Source organism: Stegostoma tigrinum, chromosome 23 (genome assembly GCF_030684315.1).
Source record: "Stegostoma tigrinum isolate sSteTig4 chromosome 23, sSteTig4.hap1, whole genome shotgun sequence".
Lineage (NCBI taxonomy): Eukaryota > Metazoa > Chordata > Chondrichthyes > Orectolobiformes > Stegostomatidae > Stegostoma > Stegostoma tigrinum.
In genome coordinates, this window is record NC_081376.1 from 21168651 (window position 1) to 21193028 (window position 24378).

General features: G+C 40.2%; 1 protein-coding gene across 6 annotated transcripts in view; it reads right to left on the reverse strand.

Annotated features, from left to right (window-relative positions):
• LOC125462184 (rho GTPase-activating protein 17-like) overlaps positions 1-18944 on the reverse strand; it is a 122925-nt gene extending 103981 nt beyond the window's left edge. For 2 of the 6 annotated variants that reach the window (XR_009447133.1, XM_048551861.2), the window contains exon 1: positions 18571-18944. Coding sequence is in view for 5 of the 6 variants with exons in the window: in XM_048551861.2 (XP_048407818.1) it covers positions 18571-18623 (53 nt within the window). In the remaining variant the exon portion in view is untranslated. The remainder of the gene's footprint in view (positions 1-18570) is intronic. The other 4 variants (XM_048551866.2, XM_048551860.2, XM_048551862.2 and 1 more) reach the window with 2 other exon arrangements.
• Between the last annotated feature and the right edge of the window lie 5434 nt (positions 18945-24378).

Sequence of the window (24378 nt, forward strand, 5' to 3'; positions counted from 1 at the left end):
ATACCTTCACTGCTCAGACCACCAAGTACAGGAGTTGGGATTTCATGTTGAGGTTGTAAAGGATGTTCTGGATTTGTGTGCGCAGTTCTGGTCACACTGTTAGAGGAAGGATATTATCAAGCTGGAGAGAGTTCAGAAAAGATTTACCAGGATGTTGCCAGGAATGAAAGGTTTTTGTTGTAGGGAGAGGCGGGATAAGCTGGGACATGTTGGGAGATTTTTAAAAGCTGGGAGATTTTTAAAATCATGACGGGTATAGATTATAGAATCCCTACAGTGTGGAAACAGACCATGTGGCCTAACAAGTACAGACCAACTCAGAGCATGCCACCCAGACCCATTCCCTTATAACCCACCTAGCCTACACATCCCTGAACACTTTGAGCAATTTAACATGGCCAATCCATCTAGCCTGCACATTTTTGGACTGTGGGAGGAAACCAGAGCACCCAAACGAAACCCATGCAGACAGGAAGAATGTACAAGCTCCAAACCAACTCCTGGTGCTGTGAGGTAGCAGTGCTAGCCACTGAACCACCGTGCAACCCACAGTGATAGATAAGGTAAATGGTAGGTGGCTTTTCCCTAGGGTGGGGGCTTTCGAGAATGATGGTTTACTTGTAAGGTGTGAGGAGAAAGATTTAAAAAGGAAGAGGGTCAACTTTTTTTAAAAAATTTTATACAGAGTGGCTCATGTGTAGAACGAACTGCCAGAAAAAATCATGGATGCAGGTACAGCTACATGTTTAAAAATCTATTTAGATAAGTACATGAATAGGAAATGTTTGGAGGGATATGGGCCAACTGCAGGCAGGAGAGACTAGTTTAGTTTGGGATTACAGTTGGCATGGGCTCATTAGACTGAAGGGTCCATTTTCATGCTGTATGATAGAATTAAAAAGTCAATCCCCTCTGGCTAAGGACTCTTACCTTTGGAAAAAGAGACCTTGGCTATTCACCCAATTCATGCTCCTCATGATTTCATAAACCTTTGTAAGGTTAACCCTCAGCCTCTGACATTCTAGTATGTTACACCTATACCCTGTGTACCAAAGTTTTATGTGGCACCTTGTCAAATGCCTTTTGGAAATCCAAATGTGTGCCAACTGGCTCATCTTTGGGTACAGCATACCATTCCTTTAAAGAATTCCATTGATTGGGCAATCATGATGTCCCTTTCACACATTGACTCTTCCCAATTTCCTTGAATTTTTTTTAAATGCCCAGCTCCTTAATGATCGATCCTCACAGTTTCCTCACAACAAACATCAAACTGATTGGACTGCAGTTTCCTGCTCTTATTTAGTGAAGACAGGAGGTAAATCTTTCTTCATTTCATTGGCCATTATCTGCCCTGAACTCCCCATTCTCATTCTGTAGAGGTCTGACACACACTTTGTTCACTCTCTTCATTTTTAAGTACTTCTGGAAACTCTTGCTTTCCATTTTTTAAAAGGAGTTTCAAGTCCCTTCCTCTCAATTTCTTCCTCCCAATTAATCTTTTGGTTAGAATATGAAGAATGGCAAAGACTGACCAATCAATCATTTGACTTGCCACCAACGTTTACACAACTATATACTTTTCCATAAATTTGATGCTTTCATTAACTTCTTTAGTTAACCATCAATGGTAGGTCCTCTCCTTGTAAGTTTTTTCTTATAGAAGGATCATTTTATTTTGCATACTCCAAAAAATCCCTTCACATGTCTGCCACGGCTTCTCTATTGATCTCCGAGCCTAGTTATCAGAGTTCACTTCAGCAGCTCACGGGCCCACACAGTTCTCCATATTTAAGTTTTTAGAAGACTACTTAGATCTATTCTTCACCTTTTCAACCTCATGTTGGTCACGGCTGCATAGAAGGTTGTCATTTAATCCTGTTATGACTACACTACCCCACGCTTGACAAAACCTACTCTTTGCCTGGTTTCAAGACATGTTGCTTCAAGAAACTGTCTTGAAAGCACTACATGAATCCTCTTGCAGGCTACAATCACCAAACTGATTTTTCCAGTGTCGGTATAGGTTGGAATCACGCATGATTATTGCCATTCCTTTATCACTACCCAATAGCTCATCTTGTATATATTGTCCTATGTCGTGATTACTATTAGGACACATGTAGCCAACTCCCACTAATGATTTTTTTCTGTCGCTATTCCTCAACTATGCCTAAACCAATTCCACATCCTGATCTCTTGAACCAACGTAAAATCTATCACACAAATGTCATCTTTGATTAAGTGTGCAGCCACTTCATCTTTACCCAACTCCTATTATTCTCAAGTATCGCACAGCCCTCAATATTCAGGACTTAATTCTTGCCATCAGGCAGTCATTTCTTCGTAACGACCATCAGATATTTATTTCAATGTGCATTGTTAATTAAGTTACTATTTGTATGACTATCATACACATATCCACAGCCATTAATTTTAACATTTTGTTATCTTTGTAATAGCTAGTTTTCAACAATGGTGTATTTTTTGGTTGTTACTCCGCGTTCCTTCCTGCCCTCCTCGTGCTGCAGCTTCTGCAGCCTAACCTCCAGCCCACTGACTCTGAACCGATGTTCCTGCAGCTGCAGACATTTACTGCAAAATGTGTTTGCTCTGATCACACTGACATCCAGAAGAACCCACATCCTGCAGTTGGAACACATCACCTGTCACTTGTGTTAATTATTGTTAATCAATTTATAACAAATGAATCATTTAACCTTCTAGTCCCATGTCACCATTTTGCTCTTTGGTTTCAACCCAACCCCTTCGTTTACTACATTGATCCTTTAACCACTTCATTTTTAGCTTAAAGCTCTCTCTACATGTCTAGTTGTACAACTCACAAGACCATCAGTCCCAGTATGGTTCATAAGTTCTTCCAACAGTACACAGATCCCACTTTTGCTAGTACTGGTGCCACTGCCCTATGAAGTGGAACCCACCGTGCCCACAAAGGGCCTTGAACTACGTATTTATTTCATTAATCTTATTTGTGCCTTATGCCAAATTACCACCTTTGAGGTTTTACTTCTGAAATTATCTAGCTTTTCATACTCTGCGAGCCTAGCTAAGTCCCACTGCAGTCAATTCCTATCATCTTCTGCTTGCCACTGCTCCAAATTTTTTATCATTGACAATGTTTGCAGTTCTGTTCAGTTTTCCAAGATTCACTTGCTATGTAGCAAAAAAAAAGCAAAGCTGTGCTCTTCACACTAACACCTTTCAATCTGAACAGCAACCATTTCAATTCTCTGTTTTTAAGCCAATTATTTAATCCATAGCTTACTGACCCTCCGATTGCATAAGGTTCAATTTTTTTAAAAAGCCTTTTACTTTGTTGAATGTTTACTTAAAATCTAGATGGACAACAACCACTCTATTCATCAACCTTGTTATGACAGAGGCTGCAGGAATGCCCTGTCTCTCTAGTTCCATTACTGCACTGGTCATAAATTGAAAAATGCTTTCATCAGTTAACAATTGGTCATTTAAACATCTTACCTGAAGCCAGTTTTAAATAACAAAATCTATCAACCAGATTCCTTAATAAAGACGTTTTAGAGAGATAGTAGGGTGCTGGAGAATCTGAGATAACAAGCTGTAGAGCTGGATGAACACAGCAGGCCAAGCAGCATCATAGGAGTAGGAAAGCTTGACATTTCGGGCCTAGACTCTTGGCCTGCTGTGATCATTGACCTCAACACCCTGTTATTCTTAATAAAGACTGTTGTTAGTTATTGATTAAAACAAAACTTACTTCATGAAGATTCCAAAGGAAATATCCCTATCATCACAGAAGTTATCAGCAAGTATGCAGCAGGAAAAGGAGAATCACCCCCTAACATTTTGGCATAACCACGAAGAGAAACAGAGACAAGGAAAAGAGAATGGCATAGTAGTGCACACATTTTGACCTTCAAAATGAGCCATGATATCAATTTACATTTGTATAAATTTGTTAACGTAGCACACTCAAGATGAGCAAAACGACCTTCTGATCTCATATTCCTGCTACTGCTATTAAGATTGCCTATTACCACTTCCTTTACTTTCCTGTCTTCATCTCATCACTGCTCATTATTTAATTTTTATCATTGCTTTAAAACAGCCTTGTGATGTGTATTATGGTAATAGCACCTGTATAAAATACAAGTTTTTACTAATGTAGTCAAGTTTCCCCAAGGTGTTTCTCAGGAGCATTAGCAGATCAAATTTGACCAAGCCAAAATTGGAAACAACTGACCAAGGGTGTCAAAGAGGGACAGCAGGCGTGAGAGAGCTGGTCAGACAGAGGTTTAGAAAGGAACTGCAGATCTCAAGGCTTGGACAGTCAATTAGATGGCTATGAGGGACAAAGGAAATCAATGACATTGAAGGCCAGAAATGAGAAAAATGCAAAATTCTCAAAGTAGCAGTAAATAAGATTTTCTTTTCGGAGGACAGAGGCTTTAGTTATAAATTGAACATTTTTGTAGACTGGGATCCCAATGTTTGTCAGCAAGTTAAATAGTCTTATTCCAGTGTATAGGTGCTTTCCAACATAATTGTATTCCTTTAGGCTGAAATTATAGAGAACTAAATGACACTGCCTAAATTGTCACAGGTGGATGCACTCATCTAAGAGGCCCGAAGGACACTCAGTGAAATTCTGAAAGACAGACAGTGCAAAATGAAATGCTCATTTGAAATTTAAAAAAGAATGTTGCTGTATTGTAGAAGAAATAAACTTGTGCTCTGCTTGATAATGAAGTGATTAATGCTATTCAGTATATCAGCAAATTCATGCTGCCTTTTGCACATACTGTATCTGATTCACAAATATTTGCTAGAACAAATTAGCAGGAGCGTTATATCTAAACTATACTGCATTTAATCCAGGAGTACTTACACCAACACCAGGTGACAAAAATGAATTGCTCCTTTTCCCACCAGATGACTTCCAACTTGACAAGTACAAAATAAGTGAAGGGATTACAACAGTAAGAAAAATCAGGAAGTGGCCGTAGACAGAATTTTAGAAGCCAGAAATAATTTGAACATTTTCTAGCAAGTATGCAGCATTAAGTGGTAAATTAGCCTCCCTCTACAATGATGAAGTAAAACCTGATCTTATTACAAGTTAACAGTTGCATCTTGTCAAACAGAATTTAAACATAATCCAGAAACAGTGGCCCAATAAATTACACAACTATATTCAATTAGGGAGCCGAAATAATAATCAAATTAATATTCCACCGGAGACAAAGGATGCTGGAACACAAAAATGTATTGAATATCTACAGAAAAAGTTGGGAAACTTCAGAAATAGATGTCAACTCCAAACTCAACTTGATGAATTTCAAACAACTAAACGCTAGCAGATTGGATTTATTTAAAAGAAATTCCAATTCTCTCTCAGTATGTGGACCTATATGTCAGCATTCTCTCCTTCCTGGTTTAATCAGTGTCATTTTACAGGCATGAGTTTCTCGATTCTCTGAAGAAGATTCGGACGAGAACAGCAAGATCGACAACTGGAGATGAGGCTGAGTTACTAAGTGCTTGACTCCAGTTTGCATTCTATTTTGATTAGCAAATGTCAGTGATATAGAGTTGCTTCAGTGTCAAATAAGAATCATCACTAATGTCCCTTTAAAGACAACAATATTGAAAAGATAAAGCATGATCAAAATGGGCAGGAAGATGTTAAGACCAGCAAAGTCCTAAGAAATTTCAAATAATATTAACACTCTGCATTTCCAGATAGCAGCATGATTTCCTGAGGTTGGTGACTTCCTGAGTGATTCAAAGGCCACAACCAGTAAAGACATGAGAGGGGAACAGGAGACACTTCTTATCAATACCAGAACACCCAAAAAGATGGGATATCTGATTTAAACTTGTTCAAAATAATTACAAATCTGATTTTCATGACAGGGGTAGAATGAGGTGGAGGGTTTAGCAAAGTTCAAGATTAATTTGCAAAGCAAAAAGAATTGTGATCACATTGCAGAAAATACCACATATTGAAAATCCAACATGGTCACAAGGAACTATAAGGGAAACAAATGGAATAGATTATCCGAAGTCAAGTATCATCTTTCAGTGATGAACAAGCTACACAGTATGCTAATATACTATTGACAAGAAAGAACAGAGTTACTTGTTCCTTTTTCCCCAATCCCATGCATGCACTTCTGCATTTGCAGGCTTTTGAAAGCTTTAAAGAATATACTGGTCTCTTCTCACTGGAAAGGACGAGACATCCATCTTGTCACTGCAACTAAAGGATGTTTTTCACTCTGATAATGCTACATTTCCTCAGCCAAGTATTCACGCACAGGAATCAGTCTACAATGCACAATTTCAGGGCTCTTGGGACACAGTGGTACTGTCACTACCTCTGGGGCAGAGCTCCAGTCCCTACTGCCCCAGACACAAGTCATAGAATTTCTGAACAGGTTGAAAAAAAGAAATACAATGCACAACTTCCTCACTTAATGAAGTAAAAGTCGAACTCTTTTGGGTAAAAGATGTTGTTAAACTTGAATAGGTACAGAAAAGATTTACAAGGATGTTGTCAGGGATGGGGGCGTTTGAACTATAGGGAAGAGGCTAAACAGACTGGGACCATTTTCCCTGGAGCATTGGGGGATGTCCTCATAGGTGTTTATAAAATCATGAGAGGCATGAATAGGGTGAACAGACAAGGTTCCCCCCGCCCAGGGTAAGGGGGTCCAAAACTAGATGGTATAGGTTTAAGGTGAGAGGGGAAAGATTTAAAAGGAACACAAGGGTCAACTTTTTCCACGCAGAGTGTGGTGCATGTATGAAATGAGCTGCCAGAGGAACTTGTGGAAGTTGATATAATTGCTGCATTTCAAAGGCATTTGAATGAGTCCATGAATAGGAAGGGTTTAAGAGGAATATGGGCCAAATGCTGGCAATGGGGCTAGACTGATTTAGAATATTTGGTTGGCATGGACAAGTTGGACTGAAGGGTCTGTTTCCATGCTGTACAGCTCTCTGACTCAAACATCCATTTAGGAGGAATAGTACCATGAAGTTTGCACACCACCATTCTCCTTCCACTATATATTTATGGAGCACTTTTGATGTAGCACAACGTCCCAAGGCAATTCCCAGCAATATAAAAAAGCCAAGTTCGATATTTACCCATATATGGAAATCTCTGGGCAGATGATGAGCATGACCTTTGAAGAGCAGATGTGCATACTGGAATGGATAGAGATAGAGGAAGCTGATGTGCTGAAAATTTTGTTAAACATTAAGATTGACAAGTCGCCAGGCCCGGACCAGATTTGTCCTCGGCTGCTTTGGGAAGCGAGAAATGCAATTGCTTCGCCACTTGCGAAGATCTTTGCATCCTCGCTCTCCACTGGAGTCGTACCTGAGGACTGGAGAGAGGCAAATGTAATTCCTCACTTCAAGAAAGGAAATAGGGAAATCCCCGGCAATTACAGACCAGTAAGTCTCACGTCTGTCGTCTGCAAGGTGTTAGAAAGGATTCTGAGGAATAGGATTTATGACCATCTGGAAGAGCATGGCTTGATCAAATACAGTCAACACGGCTTTGAGAGGGGTAGGTCATGCCTCACAAACCTTATCGAGTTTTTTGAGGATGTGACTAGAAAAGTTGATGAGGGTCGAGCTGTGGATGTGGTGTATATGGACTTCAGTAAGGCATTTGATAAGGTTCCCCATGGTAGGCTCAATCAGAAGGTCAGGAGGAATGGGATACAGGGGAACTTAGCTGCTTGGATACAGAATTGGCTGGCCAACAGAAGACAGCGAGTGGTAGTAGAAGGAAAATATTCTGCCTGGAAGTCAGTGGTGAGTGGGGTTCCACAGGGCTCTGTCCTTGGGCCTCTACTGTTTGTAATTTTTATTAATGACTTGGATGAGGGGATTGAAGGATGGGCCAGCAAGTTTGCAGACGACACAAAGGTCGGAGGTGTCGTTGACAGTATAGAGGGCTGTTGTAGGCTGCAGCGGGACATTGACAGGATGCAGAGATGGGCTGAGAGGTGGCAGATGGAGTTCAACCTGGATAAATGCGGGGTGATGCATTTTGGAAGGTCAAATTTGAAAGCTGAGTACAGGATTAAGGATAGGATTCTTGGCAGTGTGGAGGAACAGAGGGATCTTGGTGTGCAGATACATAGATCCCTTAAAATGGCCACCCAAGTGGACGGGGTTGTTAAGAAAGCATATGGTAGTTTGGCTTTCATTAACAGGTGGATTGAGTTCAAGAGTCGTGAGATCTTGTTGCAGCTCTATAAAGCTTTGGTTAGGCCGCACTTGGAATACTGCGTCCAGTTCTGGTCGCCGTATTATAGGAAAGATGTGGATGCTTTGGAGAGGGTTCAGAGGAGGTTTACCAGGATGCTGCCTGGACTGGAGGGCTTATCTTATGAAGAGAGGTTGACTGAGCTCGCTCTCTTTTCATTGGAGAAAAGGAGGAGAGGGGACCTAATTGAGGTATACAAGATAATGAGAGGCATAGATAGAGTTGATAGCCAGAGACTATTTCCCAGGGCAGAAATGGCTAGCACGAGGGGTCATAGTTTTAAGTTGGTTGGTGGAAAGTATAGAGGGGATGTCAGAGGCGGGTTCTTTACACAGAGAGTTGAGAGAGCATGGAATGCGTTGCCAGCAGGAGTTGTGGAAGCAAGGTCATTGGGGTCATTTGAGAGACTGCTGGACATGCATACGGTCACAGAAATTTGAGGGTGCATACATGAGGATCAATGGTCGGAACAACATTGTTGGCTGAAGGGCCTGTTCTGTGCTGTACTGTTCTATGTTCTATGTTCTATGATCAATAGTTTAGTCAAAGAGGCAGATTTTCAGGAGATGTGGTAACATGTACGGAAGGAATTCCACAGCTACACAGTTGAGTGCGCCCTTTTTGGATTAATAAGCGCTAAGATAATTTGGGAACATTTCAGACAGATTGCCTTTTTCTGTCTCGTTCAGCAGGGCAAACTGTATCATCTAAAAGACTTTTCCCGTTTTCTTACTTTTGCAAATTTCACCCTGAAACATTCAATAGCAAGGGATCTGATCCAGAACATTACCCAAATAAACATTAGCAAAAAGTGATTCTTGGATTTAATTACTAGGAACGGAGGTAAAACTGCCCCATGATTACGAAAAAAACAATTTATTGGGAAACTCAATGCATGAAGTAGGTGTCTTTCTTTCTCCCCAATTTTAAAATGGGGATTAGTTGCCCACACGTGCTGTTTGTTATCAAATAACATTTAAAAGGAAATTTTCACATTGGAGTGTCTTTGTCTTTGTGTGAAATAGTCTGATTTGCAGCAACAGGCAGGTGGGATAATGGTGAAATATCACACATGAAACAATAAGTTGTCAGACTGTATCTGAAGAGAAAACACTTTACCTTCAACACAACAGCAATCCTATAATTCTGTACCAGAACATCATCCTAGATTCCCAAACTTTATCCAAACATGACACTATTTTCAGGCTAGAAAATTGCCCCAACCCCTCAGCACAAACTGAGAGAGCAGGGTTGGGTGTAACTGAGAAATGAAATACTGATTATAACTCAGTCAGAGCTCCAAGTCAACCATCACTGTCTCAGAGCTGGATCCAGCCCTGACTTAAGTGTTCAAGTGAATGGATGGATCTTGAGTGTACAAACTTCTCAAAGTACTTTCAAATGTGCCAACGGGCACATCATTTTTTTTAAAATGGGCAAAATTGGTCCATTAGCGATCTCAGCAGCTTCTTAGCCCTCAAGAAAACTAGTCTCTAGCAAGGAATATCGGTACAAGAGGAAAATTGAACTGTCCGAGCAATGTATTAAATAGGATAGGCTACACTTTCCAATGATGTTCCAGTTAGTGTGTGCGCTCTTCTGAGGAGACAGGGTGAAGAAAACAAATTAGATGCTGTCACATATTGTGAACTTTTAAAATGCATCAAAGCAGTAATGTTAAACGTCTCAAATCAGCAACCAAAACTGAAAAGGTAGTTAAACTCCAACTGCAGCCCTGAATCATCATCTCATTCATCAGCTCAGTACTCCCTTGTAGACAGGCAAAGCATCAATTGTCAAAGGGATCAAGATCAACAACTTGTTTATGAAGTACCTTTATTATAGTAAAACATACTGACAGGAGTGTGAACAAGCAAGTAGTGAGTCACATAAGCAGACATTAAGATAGAAAAGCAAATACTTGGCAAAAGAAGCATGTAACAAGTGCATTAAAGGACGAGCAGTTTACAGAGGGAATTTCAAAGCTTGGGGCCTCGGCAGTTGAAAGTGCAACAGTCAACAGTACAGTTAAAATCAGGGATGCACAAGGTACCAAACGCATACAAGAATTCTGACAGAATTGTGCTGAAGGTGGTTACGGCGATGAGAAGAGGCAAGACTAAAGAGGGGTATGAAAACAACAGTAAGAATTTTTAAAGAGCAGCTATGCTGAAACAAGAAGACAGTGTAAATGAGCTAGAGCAGGGGTGGTGGTGAATTAAACAGTATGTGTTAGCATATGGTTAGAACAGGAACAGTAGTAAGTCAGTGGCTCAAGCCTGTTGCTTGAGGACATGGCTAATCTGCAACCTAACCAAATATTCATCTTTACCCTACATCCCATAATACCTTCGTGGAACAAAATTAATCACAGATGATATGGCACTAATTGCTATAACCAAAGGAATTTCAAACATCTGTCACTTTGTCAGGAATGACACTGTGAGCAAAAAAGGAAATGAATTAGAGAGACAAAAAAAACACATACACATAACAAAATATTTAAATACAAGAACCCAGAATATTACAGCACCTTTTTCCATCTAAAGTGAAATGTAACTACTTCTGGGCTGCATCAAAATGGGTGAAATCATTTAACTTCAATTTGGAAGAAATATTTGTTTTCTTTTTGTTGACTTTCAAGACCACAAACCAATGCATTAGTATTAAATCTTGCAGAGACTTCAGCATTTCAACGTCAAAGCAATTCATATATGCATTGTAATATAAGATGAAATCTGCACCAATAACAGAACCTAACCTTGCTGGATTATGTTCTTGCACAGAAAAAGGACTACAGGGAGAAGGTAGCTCCAGTTGGGAAAACGTTTCTAAGAACAGAATTCAGAAATGCAGAAAATGCAAAAGTTTTCCATCCCCATTTGTGGGACAAATTCCTAAATTCACTCCTGAAAGTCTGGCTCTAACTTTTAGACTATTAGAATCTTGGGGTCCCAAACCAGCATAATACTTTTGTTTTTCTCTGTTCCATTTCCCTAATTACCTGTGCAATCTGTCATAGAAACATAAAATAGCAGGAGCAGGCTATTCAGCCTTTCCAGCCTGCTGTGCCATTCAATTTGATCATGGCAGATCTTGCAACGCAGTATCCTATTCCTGCTATCTCTCCATACCCTTTCATCATTTTAGTCCAAAGACCTATATGTAACTCATCCATGAAAATATTAAATATTCAGGCCTCAAATATTTTCTGTAGCTGAGAATGCCACAGGCTGACCACACTCTGGGTAAAACTGCTCATCTCAATTCTAAATAGCCCACCCCACATCCGGAGACTGTGATACGAGTTGTCTTTTTAACTAAATTTCAAAAGTCAAATTATCATTCTGATAAGTTTACACTGAACTCATTATAAGGCCAAGTATCTTTAAGGTAGTGCCAATGAATCTTTCCTAAGAATCAGCTATTTGAGGGTTAAGAAGAAGGAAGAAGTTCACCAATACTCACCTCTGATTTGATTTCCAGATAGGAAACAGTCATAAATTAAAGCTTCACGTGATAGCCAGGTTAAGATCAGCAAAAACCCACAAATGAGTGCAAGGATAAATAGTTATATGGACAACGACCATGGGAAATTCTGAAACGCATGTCTTGTGAGTGCAGCTCTCAGATTCATACTCATCCTTCAACACACTGAAGCAAAGAATATTGAGGAGAGATTCAATATAGGTATACAATTTTATGGCTGTTTTAAATAAGGCTCAGCAAGAAAAAGTGACTCTGTGAGCTGATGGTAGAAGCTCTAGGGAACTCAGCTTTAAAGGATTACGGCATAAAATTCAGGAGAAATGAGAGGAAGAACCCTTTGACTCAAGAAATGGTAATGACCCTGAACTCATTGTCCTTTCAGAGAGACAATTAATTACTTCAAATGAAGTTCAATCAACAGTTTAGGGAAATAAACTTAAAGATCAATTTTTTTGATTTGATTTAATTCATTGTTGTCACCAAGGTAAAGTGAAATGTGTTGTTTTGTGTGCTCTACAGGGAGCTTGCTGCATGTAAATTGCATCAGGTAGCAGAACAGAGTGCAGAATAGTGTTACAGTCACACAGAAGGCGCAGAGGAAAGATCAATATTAGCTTTTGTGAGGTCTGTTCAAAAGTCTGATTACAACTGGGAAGCAGCTGTTCTGGAATTTGTTTGTAAGTGTATTCAAACTTTTATTTCTTCGGCCCGATAGACAATGGTGAAAAAGAGTGCAACAAGGTGGGATGGGGTCTTTGATAATGTTGGTTGTATTCCTAAGGCAGCAGGAAGTATAGATGGAGTCAACGGATGGAAGGCCGGTTTGTGTGATAGATTGAGGAATGACACAATGTTCCAGTATCACTGAACAGATATGCAGCAGGGTGCCCAAGAATTAACCCATCTTAGCCTTTCAGACATTGTGGTGTTACCTACATTTCAGAAATGCAAAAATATTTGCTTCGAGCACACTTGACAATTTATGATCAATACATACACTTTCCATTTAATTGCCAGACCTATAAAATTTACATTGTTCAGTCACTAAGTGAGATCATGTGCTGACGAGCAGATAGCAATCCAGTCCATTTAACTTCAGAGTGAAATAAATAATTTAAAACGTGGTGTACAACGTCAGGCTGATGTTAGAGCCAGCACTCCAACATATTGAACACTGGCAAATGCCATACTTTTTGAACTTACAAAGATTCTCAAGAAACTAAGATAAAGATGGCTTGTCATATTTGAACTAGCTGACCAAAACAAAAACAAAAAAAAACAGAACAAATATCCTGGTGCAATTTATTATGTTTTTGTACAAGCATTCTGACACACTGCAATAGCATATTACAATGAAACATACGTCATGACATTTTTTCCTACAGATCTAACGAGAAAGAGCTGAAGACCTGACCTATCCCAGTTTATGCTGTGCTTGTTGATAAGAAATGTAAATAAGGTGATGCAAATGGTTTTTGATGGTGGGTCTGGGAATTTAAAATCATTTGGTCAATATACACACTCCAGTGATTTTCATGTGTATGACTATCAAACGAATGCAATATCAGATCTAGCTGCCGATGTTCATATGGTTGTAAAGTCAAAGCCAGTTAGATGTGATTAACAAAAAGATTAACAAAAAATAAAAAAGAACTCTTTGTCCCCACTCAAATATGGCAAACCGAGGATGGTAGCCCATGCCACACTCTAGATGAGAAGTTGTACCCTAAAAAACCAATGCTTCCTGGACAGGAAGTATAGGAGGCTTGCAAATAATCTGCAAGCTCGGCTAAGTGCAGAGTCAAATCTTTGAAAGTTGCAGAAAACTCAGCAAGAGTGGGAAAATAAAGAAGAAAACAAGAAAGATTAAAAGATATAATTTTTAACTCCACTGGACCAACAATCTAAGTGAACAATAACTTTGCTTTTTAGAGAACAGTATGTTAGTGCAGGAATAAAACAAACTACAGGAGACACTCTTGTGATCCTGACATTTGATATTCAGACGTGCTTTCCCCCAGGCTGTATTCTTCTATCCATGCTGTGTGTTCAACAATCTCATCTGTTTCAACGGTGTATGTGTGCACATTTGGAATTTTAAAGGGTTGCAGTTTAAGTTGCACAAGGACAAATTAGTAACTTTATCAAATGGTACAGAAAAGAAAGGATTAAGTGTATTTACAATAAATAGTCATTTTCTGTTAATAACAAACTAGTGCAAATTGTTTTTGTCCCATATAGCAGTCAGTCAATCAGGCAATGTGGTCATCTTGTGGCCGAATTGATATTTTACACACTAATGTCTGTGAAACAGTAGGGTACATCATCAGCATACTCTTCCCAATTAAGGTGCGACAGAGGAAAGATCATTGATAAAGATGCTTGGGCCTGGAGCACTACGCTAAGGAATTCCTGTTGTAATGTCCTGGAACTGAGGCGATTATCCTCAACAACCACAACTCTCTCCCTTCGTGCTAAGTATGACTCTAACCAAAGAGGAGTTTCCTCAAATCGCATTCATTTTAACATTTTTTTTTAAAAGAAAGATTTCTTTGATATCACATTATGTTAAACGCTGGCTCGACATCAAGGACAATGATTCTTGCCTCCCCTTTTGAGTTCAGCCACTTATCCATATTTGGATCAAGGACGTATTGAGGTCAGGAGCTGAGTGACTCAGACACAGCCTAAACCAACTGCAAAGTAACAGCTTATATCTGAGTAAGTGCTACGTGATAGCATTGTCAAAAATACCGTCCATCAACTTGCTGATGATTGAGAGTAGACTGAAAGAGCAGAAATGGCTGGATTGGAACTATCCTGCTCGAGGGCAGGGCACAGGTGGGTAACTTTTGCCTATTGTCAGGTAGATGACAGTATTATACTCCTTTGGCATCATTAACCAATTAAGGTCCTCATGTGAAAGATGCACTACTAACTACAATAAAATCTTAAAGATGTGATTTCCAGTGCTGATATGGCACAACAGACCGCAGAGCATGGAAAGCTTCAAGCCAACATTGTGTGCTGTCTCTCCATGGACACAGACATAGCCACAGAACAGAGACAGGCAGTGAGATTAAACTAGCTTCTTAACATCTGTCACCTGAACCTATCAATGGTATCTTAACCAGCATTAGGAACAGTCCAATGGCAAAGTCCTCTGACCTGCCTTCCCCAGTCAGCACTAGGTAGCCAAAGACCGAGAAGCATGAGGGTATATGCCACTCAAAATTGAATAGCTGCCACTTGATTCCAGTATTGTTGCTCTCAAACAAATCGATTAGGGGTGAGACTAGTCCTAGTACTCAAAACTGCAGCAGTAGTTAGCAAGTTTCAAGAACCATAGTCTTTGTAGAAACTAGAACCTTCAGTCCCTTGTTATCCCATGGAGAGTGTTGAAAGAAATTAATGACTGGCATCTAAGCTGCTGGGGTGCTGAGAGAAGCAGAAATCACATTCGGTGGTTCTGGCTGAAGATGGCAGCAAATACATCAGCCTGAGCTTATGCACTGATGTACTGGGCTCTTCCATCATTGAGAATGGAGATATTTGTGGAGTTTCCTTCACTGGTTAATTATTTCATCAACATTCACAACTGCATGGAGCTAGACTGAGATCTTTCATCAGAATCATCGTGAGAAATCTTAGTTCTGTCTATTGCATGCAGCTTAGAAGTAGGAATAGGCCATTCTGCACCAGCCTTCAATACGATCAGTGTTGGTACAATTTCCACATTCTTGTCTACCCTCTGACAATTTTTGTCTCCCTTCCTAGTCAAGGAAATATTCATATATCTTATTTCCACTCATCTCTACAGAAAACAGAATTCCAAGGTTCATGACCTTCAGGGAAAAAGATTTCGCCCTATCTCAGTCTTAAAAATGGGAGAACACGATGTTAAATGCCCCACATCTCTATTTAAATAATTTTACAACAGAGTGCGCTTCATATGTGGAATGAACTTCCAGTGGAAGTAGTCAATACAAATGTTGGTACATTTATAAAACATTTCGATAAGTACACGAATAAGAAATGTTTGACGGAATATGGGCCAATGCAGGCAGTTGGGAGGACTAGTTTAGTTTGGGGCAATGATCGATATGAACTGGTTGGATTGAACGGTCTGTTTCCATGCTCTATGACTCTATAATATGCTTCTGTTCTCTTCTTTCTGGGAAAGTGGACAAGTTCATAGTTCCTTAAATTATACCTCATCCGTCATTCCCCCCCTCATTTAACCTATATATATCCCTTTGTAGGATCCTAATTTCCTCCTCTCAACTTACCTTCCTGCCTTTGTGTCATCAGCAAGTTTAGCTACTGTATATTTGGATCCTTCACATAAATCAGAGAAGTTTTCAAAGCTGAGGCCCCAGCGCCATTCCCTGTGGCACTCAACTTGTCATATCTTGCCATATTGAAAATTACCCATCTATCCCTAATGTTTCCTCTTGGCAAACCAATCTTCCATCTATGCTAACGTGTTGCCCCATATAACATGATATCTAACTTTGCAGAGTAATCTCTGATATGCCACCTTCTCAAATGCTTTCCAGAAATCTAAGTCTTATTATACATCCACAGGTTCCCCTTTATCTACATCATAGTCCTGGTACATGACTTTCTGAAAGAATGCCAACAAGCAATAAATTAGTTAAACATGATTTCTTTTGCACAAAATCATACTGATTCTTCCAGAATGAATTGGGAGTTTTGAAGTCGCTCGCTATAAGCTTCTTAATAACTGCTTCCAACATTTTCCCTGAGTGGTATATATATTCTGGCTTTCTGTCTTCATTGTTCCTTCATGTTTGCTATTTTCCAACATGCTGAGACCTCAAGTAGATGCTTTCGTCTCAGCCAGTACGTTGCAGAAAGGCAGACCTTAAAAGGTTAATCAATTCAAGACACAGATGAAATACTAGTCTATCCATCAATAGTACAAATATTCAATCACATCAAGGTTGCAAAAGCCTATTATTTAGTGCATTTCACATCCCCTAAGGAAGAATCCACCATTAAAGTGTATAACTGTGTTGCTTTTCATCATGACAATCTTCCTAACAAAATAATCATCAGCACAAGACCTCGTCTCAAGTTATGGAACCAACATATCCAACACACAATCCACAGTTATAATTGAAACAAATTCTCCCAGGGAAATTGAGAAACTTAAATTGCAAAATAGGCATAAAAGCACATGCTACGTTAACAGATCTGCTCTCATTGATTTGTTACCTCCACAGGCATTTCACGCTAACTAGTAACTACTACAAACAAATTCTCAATGCAATTTAATATTTCAATAAAACATATCAAAATATATCAAATAATCTCAGGTTTATTACGACACTTACAACATTTGATGTCAGCCTCAATTTTTCAGATTTTTCTTAACTATGTTTAAGTCCGGATAAACAATTACCGCCCACACAACTGGGTTATTTCTCCTTCCAATAGCATGAACGTATCATAACGAGGGGCGAGAGCCAACTTATAGTCGGAAGATGCATTTAATTTCCCAGTACACACTCTAAGGGTACATATTCACAATACTGACCAAAAATGGTGTATTTCTAGCAATTTCCATTTACAATAAAAAACAAATTTGCATCGTCTTTCTTTTCAATTTTAACTCTTCAGTTTTGTAAATTGCAAAGTAACAGTACCATAGAAGTGTCAATGTACTGCACTCCATCGCCAATAGCAATGAAATAGGCACCGTTGAGAAATTGCTGAGCACAAAACAAAATCTGAAATCACAAGGCAAATCAAAACGAAGCTAAATGGTGGTCAGGCAAACATGCCCCAGAATACTAATTTGACAAACAGGAAAGCATCCGATCTGACTGGGTCGCTGCAAGGGATCGGAAACAAAGAATAGGCAAACGAGCAGTCTGGAGCGGAGAGAGAGGTTGTTTGCTAAAAGGGTTTAGTGACCTATGGTGGATCCCTTCAACTCGGGGTTGAGTCAGCTTTGTACTGGGCGCCCTGTAATGCACGTTTAATTCCAAAGTCCTGTTATTTCAATATTCGAGGATCGAAAGTACTTATCCAACCATATCGCTCATAATGTGCGCCGCAACATGTGAATTAAAGTAATTAAATCCAGTACCGCGGTCACTTCCGCCAATTTCTGCAAAACTGTTTTTCGATGTTGCAAACTCGTTGTTGATCACAAGTTTGAGCTTAGGCAGCGTCCGATGGACTCTCAGTAACGCCAGTTGTGACAGTTTTACAGAGCAGACCAAACACCTCAAATTAAGGGTCGAGTTACACTAGTGGCAAACCACCTACTTTACTAAAATAGTCTGATTTGCATTGAAAGCTACCGACATGGTAATGGAGATAATGGGAACTGCAGATGCTGGAGATTCATGGTAATAATCGCTCAACACTTCATCGGCCGTCGCCTCACTGCTTTACATAAAGCCACAGCACGACGTACAGAAAATGTTAACGCAGTAAACAGAAACTGACAACTCCGAAAGTTGTGCTGAGGTCGTAGTCTGGCCCCCGCCCGGTGGGGAACTTTGAGCTCGAGACAAGATTGAAACCGATGCACCCAAACTACCTTGGTGCAAGCGGCCTGGGTACAACTTTACCAGGAGCTTTTTCTTTTGTTTTAAAAGTGGAAATCAATGGAACGAGCAGTCTCAGAAAGTTGCAGATGTGACTCCCACGAGTTCTCCGATGAGTTTCAGACCCGATCGCTCTAACACCACCCCCCAAAAAAATAACAAACTATCTGTCTCCTCTGGGGAGCTCCCGGTGACGGTGCTTACCTTCCCACAGTCTGGTTGGCGAGCTGCCGCATCCGATTAAACTGCTTCTTCATGGTTTCTCCCGGGCCGGCTAGCTTGGAAGTTTCGCCCTGAAGAGTAGATTTTTACAGCGAGTGTGTCCAGGCCGCTGGGCACATCCTGGGGCCGTCCGTGCGCGGACACTCGCGCTTTCCCTCTTCGCCCAGCGCCAAACACCCGCAGCTGTCCCGAGGCTGTGCAAACGCCCCCCTCACCCCTTCCCCTGTGTCCTCCCCGGCTCCCGGTAAGCCCTCTCTCACCCCGACTCTGTCTCCACCGGGATGCTCTGAACCGCCCAGCTCACAACAAGGTTGCACCGCCACCCAACTCAGGGCCAACCGGAAGCGCCTCTACCTCCCACTTCCGTTACTAAGGGAGGGGAGGGGGCGGAGGCAACAACAACAACAACAGAAGCAGTAAACCGGGCGAAGACGGTCGGGGGTTTCATTGTCACTCCTGGAGTTCAAAGCTCCCAGTCCACATTTGTCTCACTAACGAGCCAAGAGGCCACCCATTGTTCTGAACTCTCACAAGAATATGGAGAAGATCGTGTGTAAATGCATTTTCTTTTTCATCTTTTAATAAGTCAGACCTGCAACTCGTGAAAATCAGAGCACTCCAAATGTAAAAGTGAAAGTTCAAAGAGTAAGCCAGAAACTGCCTGTGTCAACACACCTCTGTATCCCACACCTGAATATGACCTCGAATGTACTTGCCTGACTGACAAGACACTGTATTTGTCTGAGTTTCGGGTTTTCTTTAAGTCTTTTGGATGTTTCAGAATTCTTTCTTTCCCAAGAAAATCTGCATGTGTTTATTGCTATACCAGAAACAACCATCTCCAAGCATTCAGTTACTTCCCAAAAACAAACCCTTTATATCACTTCGTTGCTGAGATTAAAAAAAAACTTTGGACATTATGAACCATTCTAACTATTCCAGCTGAAGATTTTAAATATAACAATAAGAATACCTTCTGGTGTAAACAACCATATTATCCTGGTAAGTGGAAGCATCCTCATGTTTCAGCCAGAAGGTTATTAGATCACACTCTGATTCTTGGAATTCAGCAGCATATTGATAGGGAAATAGACAACTCAGGGCCAGCTTAATTGCCTTCTTTCAAATTAAACATTAAACTGTGATCCCATTTGTCTTTTTAAGTGAGTATAAAGGGTCCATTGATACTTTTTCAAAAAAAGGTCAGGGAATTCTCATAATGACTATACAAATGGCCAATGTTTGTTCTTCAATCACCATTCCCAAAAAAAACATCATTTAGTCATTCAAAAGTACTCTTTCATTGCTGATCTGGTTGTGGTCTCAACTCCACTTTACTGTTTACCTCTCATAACCCTTGATTTCCTTGTCTGTCAGAAGTTCTATCTAATTCAGCCTTGAGTAAGTTCGATGATCCAAACTCTACTGCTTTTAGAGGAAGAGAATTCCACATAATGATCTTCAGAGAGAAAAAGGGTAATTCATCATATTGCTCTTGTCAAGATTTATTTGGCATATTTCAGTTGTCATCTTTGCTTCATGGCAGTAAAAGCAAATTTTTTTTAAAAATTGTTAGCTGCGAAGACTTTGAAATATTCTAGATCATAAAAGGCACCACTCAAGCAAAAGGTTCTTCCATGGAATGCATCCTATCTATGCATCTAAAGAGTTTCGATGACCTTTCTACGTTGATAGGCATGGGAAAGGACAAAGCACGATATCTATCCTATGCAGATGAAGCATTTATCTATACATCAGATTCCTTCACTTCAGTTTCCAATTTCAATAATTGTGTTAGTGTATTTGGAGCTCACTTAATGTACAAAATAAAACACACACAAACAGGGGCAATGTCAGTTATTGTTCAGTGTTCTCCAACTATTCTACTTAAAAGGGTCTTTAACAGATTTTATATTTCCTCAGGGTTAAGTTAATGCACACATGCCAAAACCTCAAGAAAGGCCAGTTTTCAGCATTGATGGCTTGCTGGACATCATCAATAACCATATGAATGTTAGTTAATGTACAAATCTCTGTGTTAATATTTTGAAAGAAATAAATTTTATTGTTTTTACACATTCATAAAAATTGGAATTCCAAAAGACCTGTCATTGGTCAATCCTCTTCCTTGGTGAGACCACACCTGGAATATTGTGTATAATTTTGGTATCCTTTTCTGAGGAAGGATGCTCTTGCTCTTGAGGGAGTGCAGCAAAGGTTTACCAAGCTGATTCCAGGGTTGGCGGGTCTGATGTACGAGGAGAGATTGACTAGGTTGGGATTGTTTTTGCTAGAGTTCAGATGAATGAGGGGATCTCATAGAGACTTATAACATTCTAACAGGACTGGACAGGGTAGATGCATGGAGGATGTTCCCAATGGTAGGTGCATCCAGAACCAGGGGTCAGAGTATGAGGATTCAGGGTAGACAATTTAGGATGGAGACGAGGAGGCATTTCTTCACCCAAGGAGCGGTGACCCTGTGGAATTCATTACAGGAAGTAGTTGATGACAAAACTTTGAATGTGTTAAAGAGGCAACCAAATATAGCTATTGGGGCGAATAAGATTAAAGGTTATGGGGAGAAAGCAGGATTAGGCCGTTGAGTTGGATGATCAACCATAATCATGAAGAATTGCGGAGCAGGCTAGAAGGGCTGAGTAGCCTCCTCCTGCTCCTATCTTCTGTGTTAAATGATGAAATTTGCCTTTTCTGCCATCTGGTGTTACTAAATGGTAGCACATAGAATTATGACTGAAATTCCAGAGTACAAGTTGTTCCGAGCCTGTTAAAACAGTTTTCAGCCACACTCTGGTCACCAAGGAAAATGACATCGTTGACTGTACTCAGTAGTATATGTAACATGAACACTGATTTGTAACAAGCCAAGATCACATGATCAAAGGGCGTGTGTTAAAACCCCTGTTCCCGGCATTTATAAATAACCTATGTATACAATCTCAATCCATGTCGGTATAAATGGCAGGTGACACCAAGAGATTGAAAGTGATAGCGATGGTTCAAGGGAAGTTCATATTTTATAAAATTCTTGGTCCTGTAGCTACTCCTAACAAGAGATAGTACGTAACACTCCTCTGTCTTGTGCCACCCTCATATATCCACTTCAGCCATTTTCTGACGTTTGGCTTCCAACTATATGTAGGTCAATGCTTTTTTACTGCCCTGTACTTTGCCCTCTTAAAGAGATTGTGGTAGTTTTTTGGATTCAATAAAATGGCAAAGATATGTGCATTTCCATTAATGGAGTTCTGTTTAGCTCTTGCAATTTCAAGAACTTCATTTGCCTTAGGATTTATATAGGGAATTTTAAACATGGCTTGGTGTCCACATTTCAAAGGCCTCAACTTTCTTCGACAGATCTTTTACGTATTGTCCGGTGTCTGCGTGGTCCACTGGTAATGTCACTGGACAAGCAATCCAAAAACCCAGGCTAATAGTCTGGAATAGCTATTCACATCCCATTAAGTCATAGAGCCATAGAGATATACAGCACAGAAACAGACCCTTTGGTCCAACTTGTCTATGCTGACCAGATATCCTATACAAATCCAATCCCATTTGCCAGTATTTGGCCCATATGCCTCTAAACCCTTCTTATTCATATACCCACCCAGATGCCTTTTAAATGTAGTAATCATACCAGCTTCCATCACTTCCTCTGGCAGATCATTATGTACACGCGCCACCCTCTGTGAAAATGTTGCTCCTTAGGTCCGTTTTACATCTTTATCTTCTCACTTTAAACTTATGCCCTCTGGTTTTAGATTCTCCCACCCTGGGGAAAAGACCTTGTCTAGTTACCCTATCCATGCCCTTCATGATTTCATAGATCTCTGTAAAGGTGACCCCTCAGCCTCCAAAACTCCACAATTGTGTTATAGCAGAACCATCTGTAGCCCCACTGTACTCAGCCTCTCCCTATGGCTAAAATCCTCCAACCTTGGCAACATGCTTGTGAATCACAACATCCTTCCTATAAGAGGCAGATCAATACTTCATGCAATACTCCAAAAATGGCCGAACCAATGTCCTGTACAGCCACAACATGACATTCCAACTCCTATACTCACTGCACAGACTAATAAAGGCAAGTATACCAAAGCACAGCTGAATTTAAATTCAGTCCTTAACCTGAATATGAAGCCTGCAGCAGTTAGGTGACCATGAAACCATTGTTGTAAAAGCCCAGCTGTTTCACTCATGTCTTTTAGGAAAGGAAGTCTCCCATCATCACCTGGTCTGGCCTTTTAGTGATCATCCCAACTGGATTCTGTAGTTTCAGAGATAGTAGGAACCGCAGATGCGGGAGAATCTTAGATAACAAAGTGTAGAGCTGGATGATCGGAGCAGGAAGACCTGCTGTGTTCATCCAGCTCTACACTTTGTTATCTTGGATTCTGTAGTGATTGGGACAAGGTTGACCTCATTAACTATGAGATTCTTGATTGGGGTTGTTAACCTGGACCAATTAGGAATGCCTTAACCAACCAATAAAACCAGGAGATTAGAGTCTCCCTAGTTGAGGTTTGACTCTGAGCTGGCTGATTGTTGCCAGTGTACTGTGCACAAGTAAATAAAGGGTGACTTTATTTCATGTACACACATGACTGACCTTTAAATGCTATCTGAAATGATCTAGTATGCCACTCAGTGTCAAACCAAAAGGATAGGGCTGAGAGGAATGAAAATTGAAACAGACAAATCAGCCTGAGCACTAGAATCAACAATTGAACACCCAGCCCTGCCTGGCCTGCAAAGTTCTCCTTTACCAATATTCCAGAACTTGTGCCAAATTTGAGAGAGCTGACCCACAGACTAATCAAGCAACAGCCTGCCAAGCCCATGACTTCTACTATCTAAAAGGACAGGGACAATGAATTCATAAGAACACCACCAACTCAAAGTTCCCCTCCAGGCTATACAGCCCCTGGCCTGGAAGTATACTGCCATTCCTTCACTGTAACTGGATCAAAATGCTAGAAATCCTTTTGTAACAGCACAATGGGTGTATCTACCTTGCATGGACTGCTGCAGGCCCAGAAGTTGGCTCATCACCACCTTCTCAAGTACGATTAGGAATCAGCCTTAAATGGCAGCCTAGCCAGTGACTCCCACATCTCTTGAAAGAAGTTAGAAGAAGTACCTCTAATATAATAAAAAAAAGCATCCCATGTCACTTTGTGATGAATCATGAAATGCTTGAATGGTTACAGCTCAGGAGTCTATTTGACCTGTCATTCCATTCCTGCTATCTATAAGTGCTGCAGTTAATCCCAATCTCCTGCACTTTATTTGTATCCCCACAAATGTTTCCTCTTTAGATAATTAGTCATTTGAAAGTCTTGACTGAATCTGCCTCTACTACATTGTAAGGCAGTGCATTCCAAATCCTAACCACTCACCAAATTAAGACATGTTCTTTGGTGCTGTCATTGCTTCTTTGGCCAATTACCTCAAATTGGTGTCCTCTACTTCTCAACCCTTTTGTCAATAAGGACATTTGTTCCCTATCTGGTCTGATTTTAAATATGAAAAAAAAATCCAGCTTCACCAATTTATCCATGTAACTGAAGTTTCTCAAATCTGAAATCATTCTGGTAAAATCTTTTCTACACTCTCTCCAATGCCTTTACATCTATACTATGTATGAGAAGAGATGAGCATCCAGCATTGGAGATAGTATACAAGGAGTCCCCAAATTACCAACTTTCAACTTATCAGCTCTCGTACTTACGAACAAGATCAAATACAATGGTGTATTAATTGTAA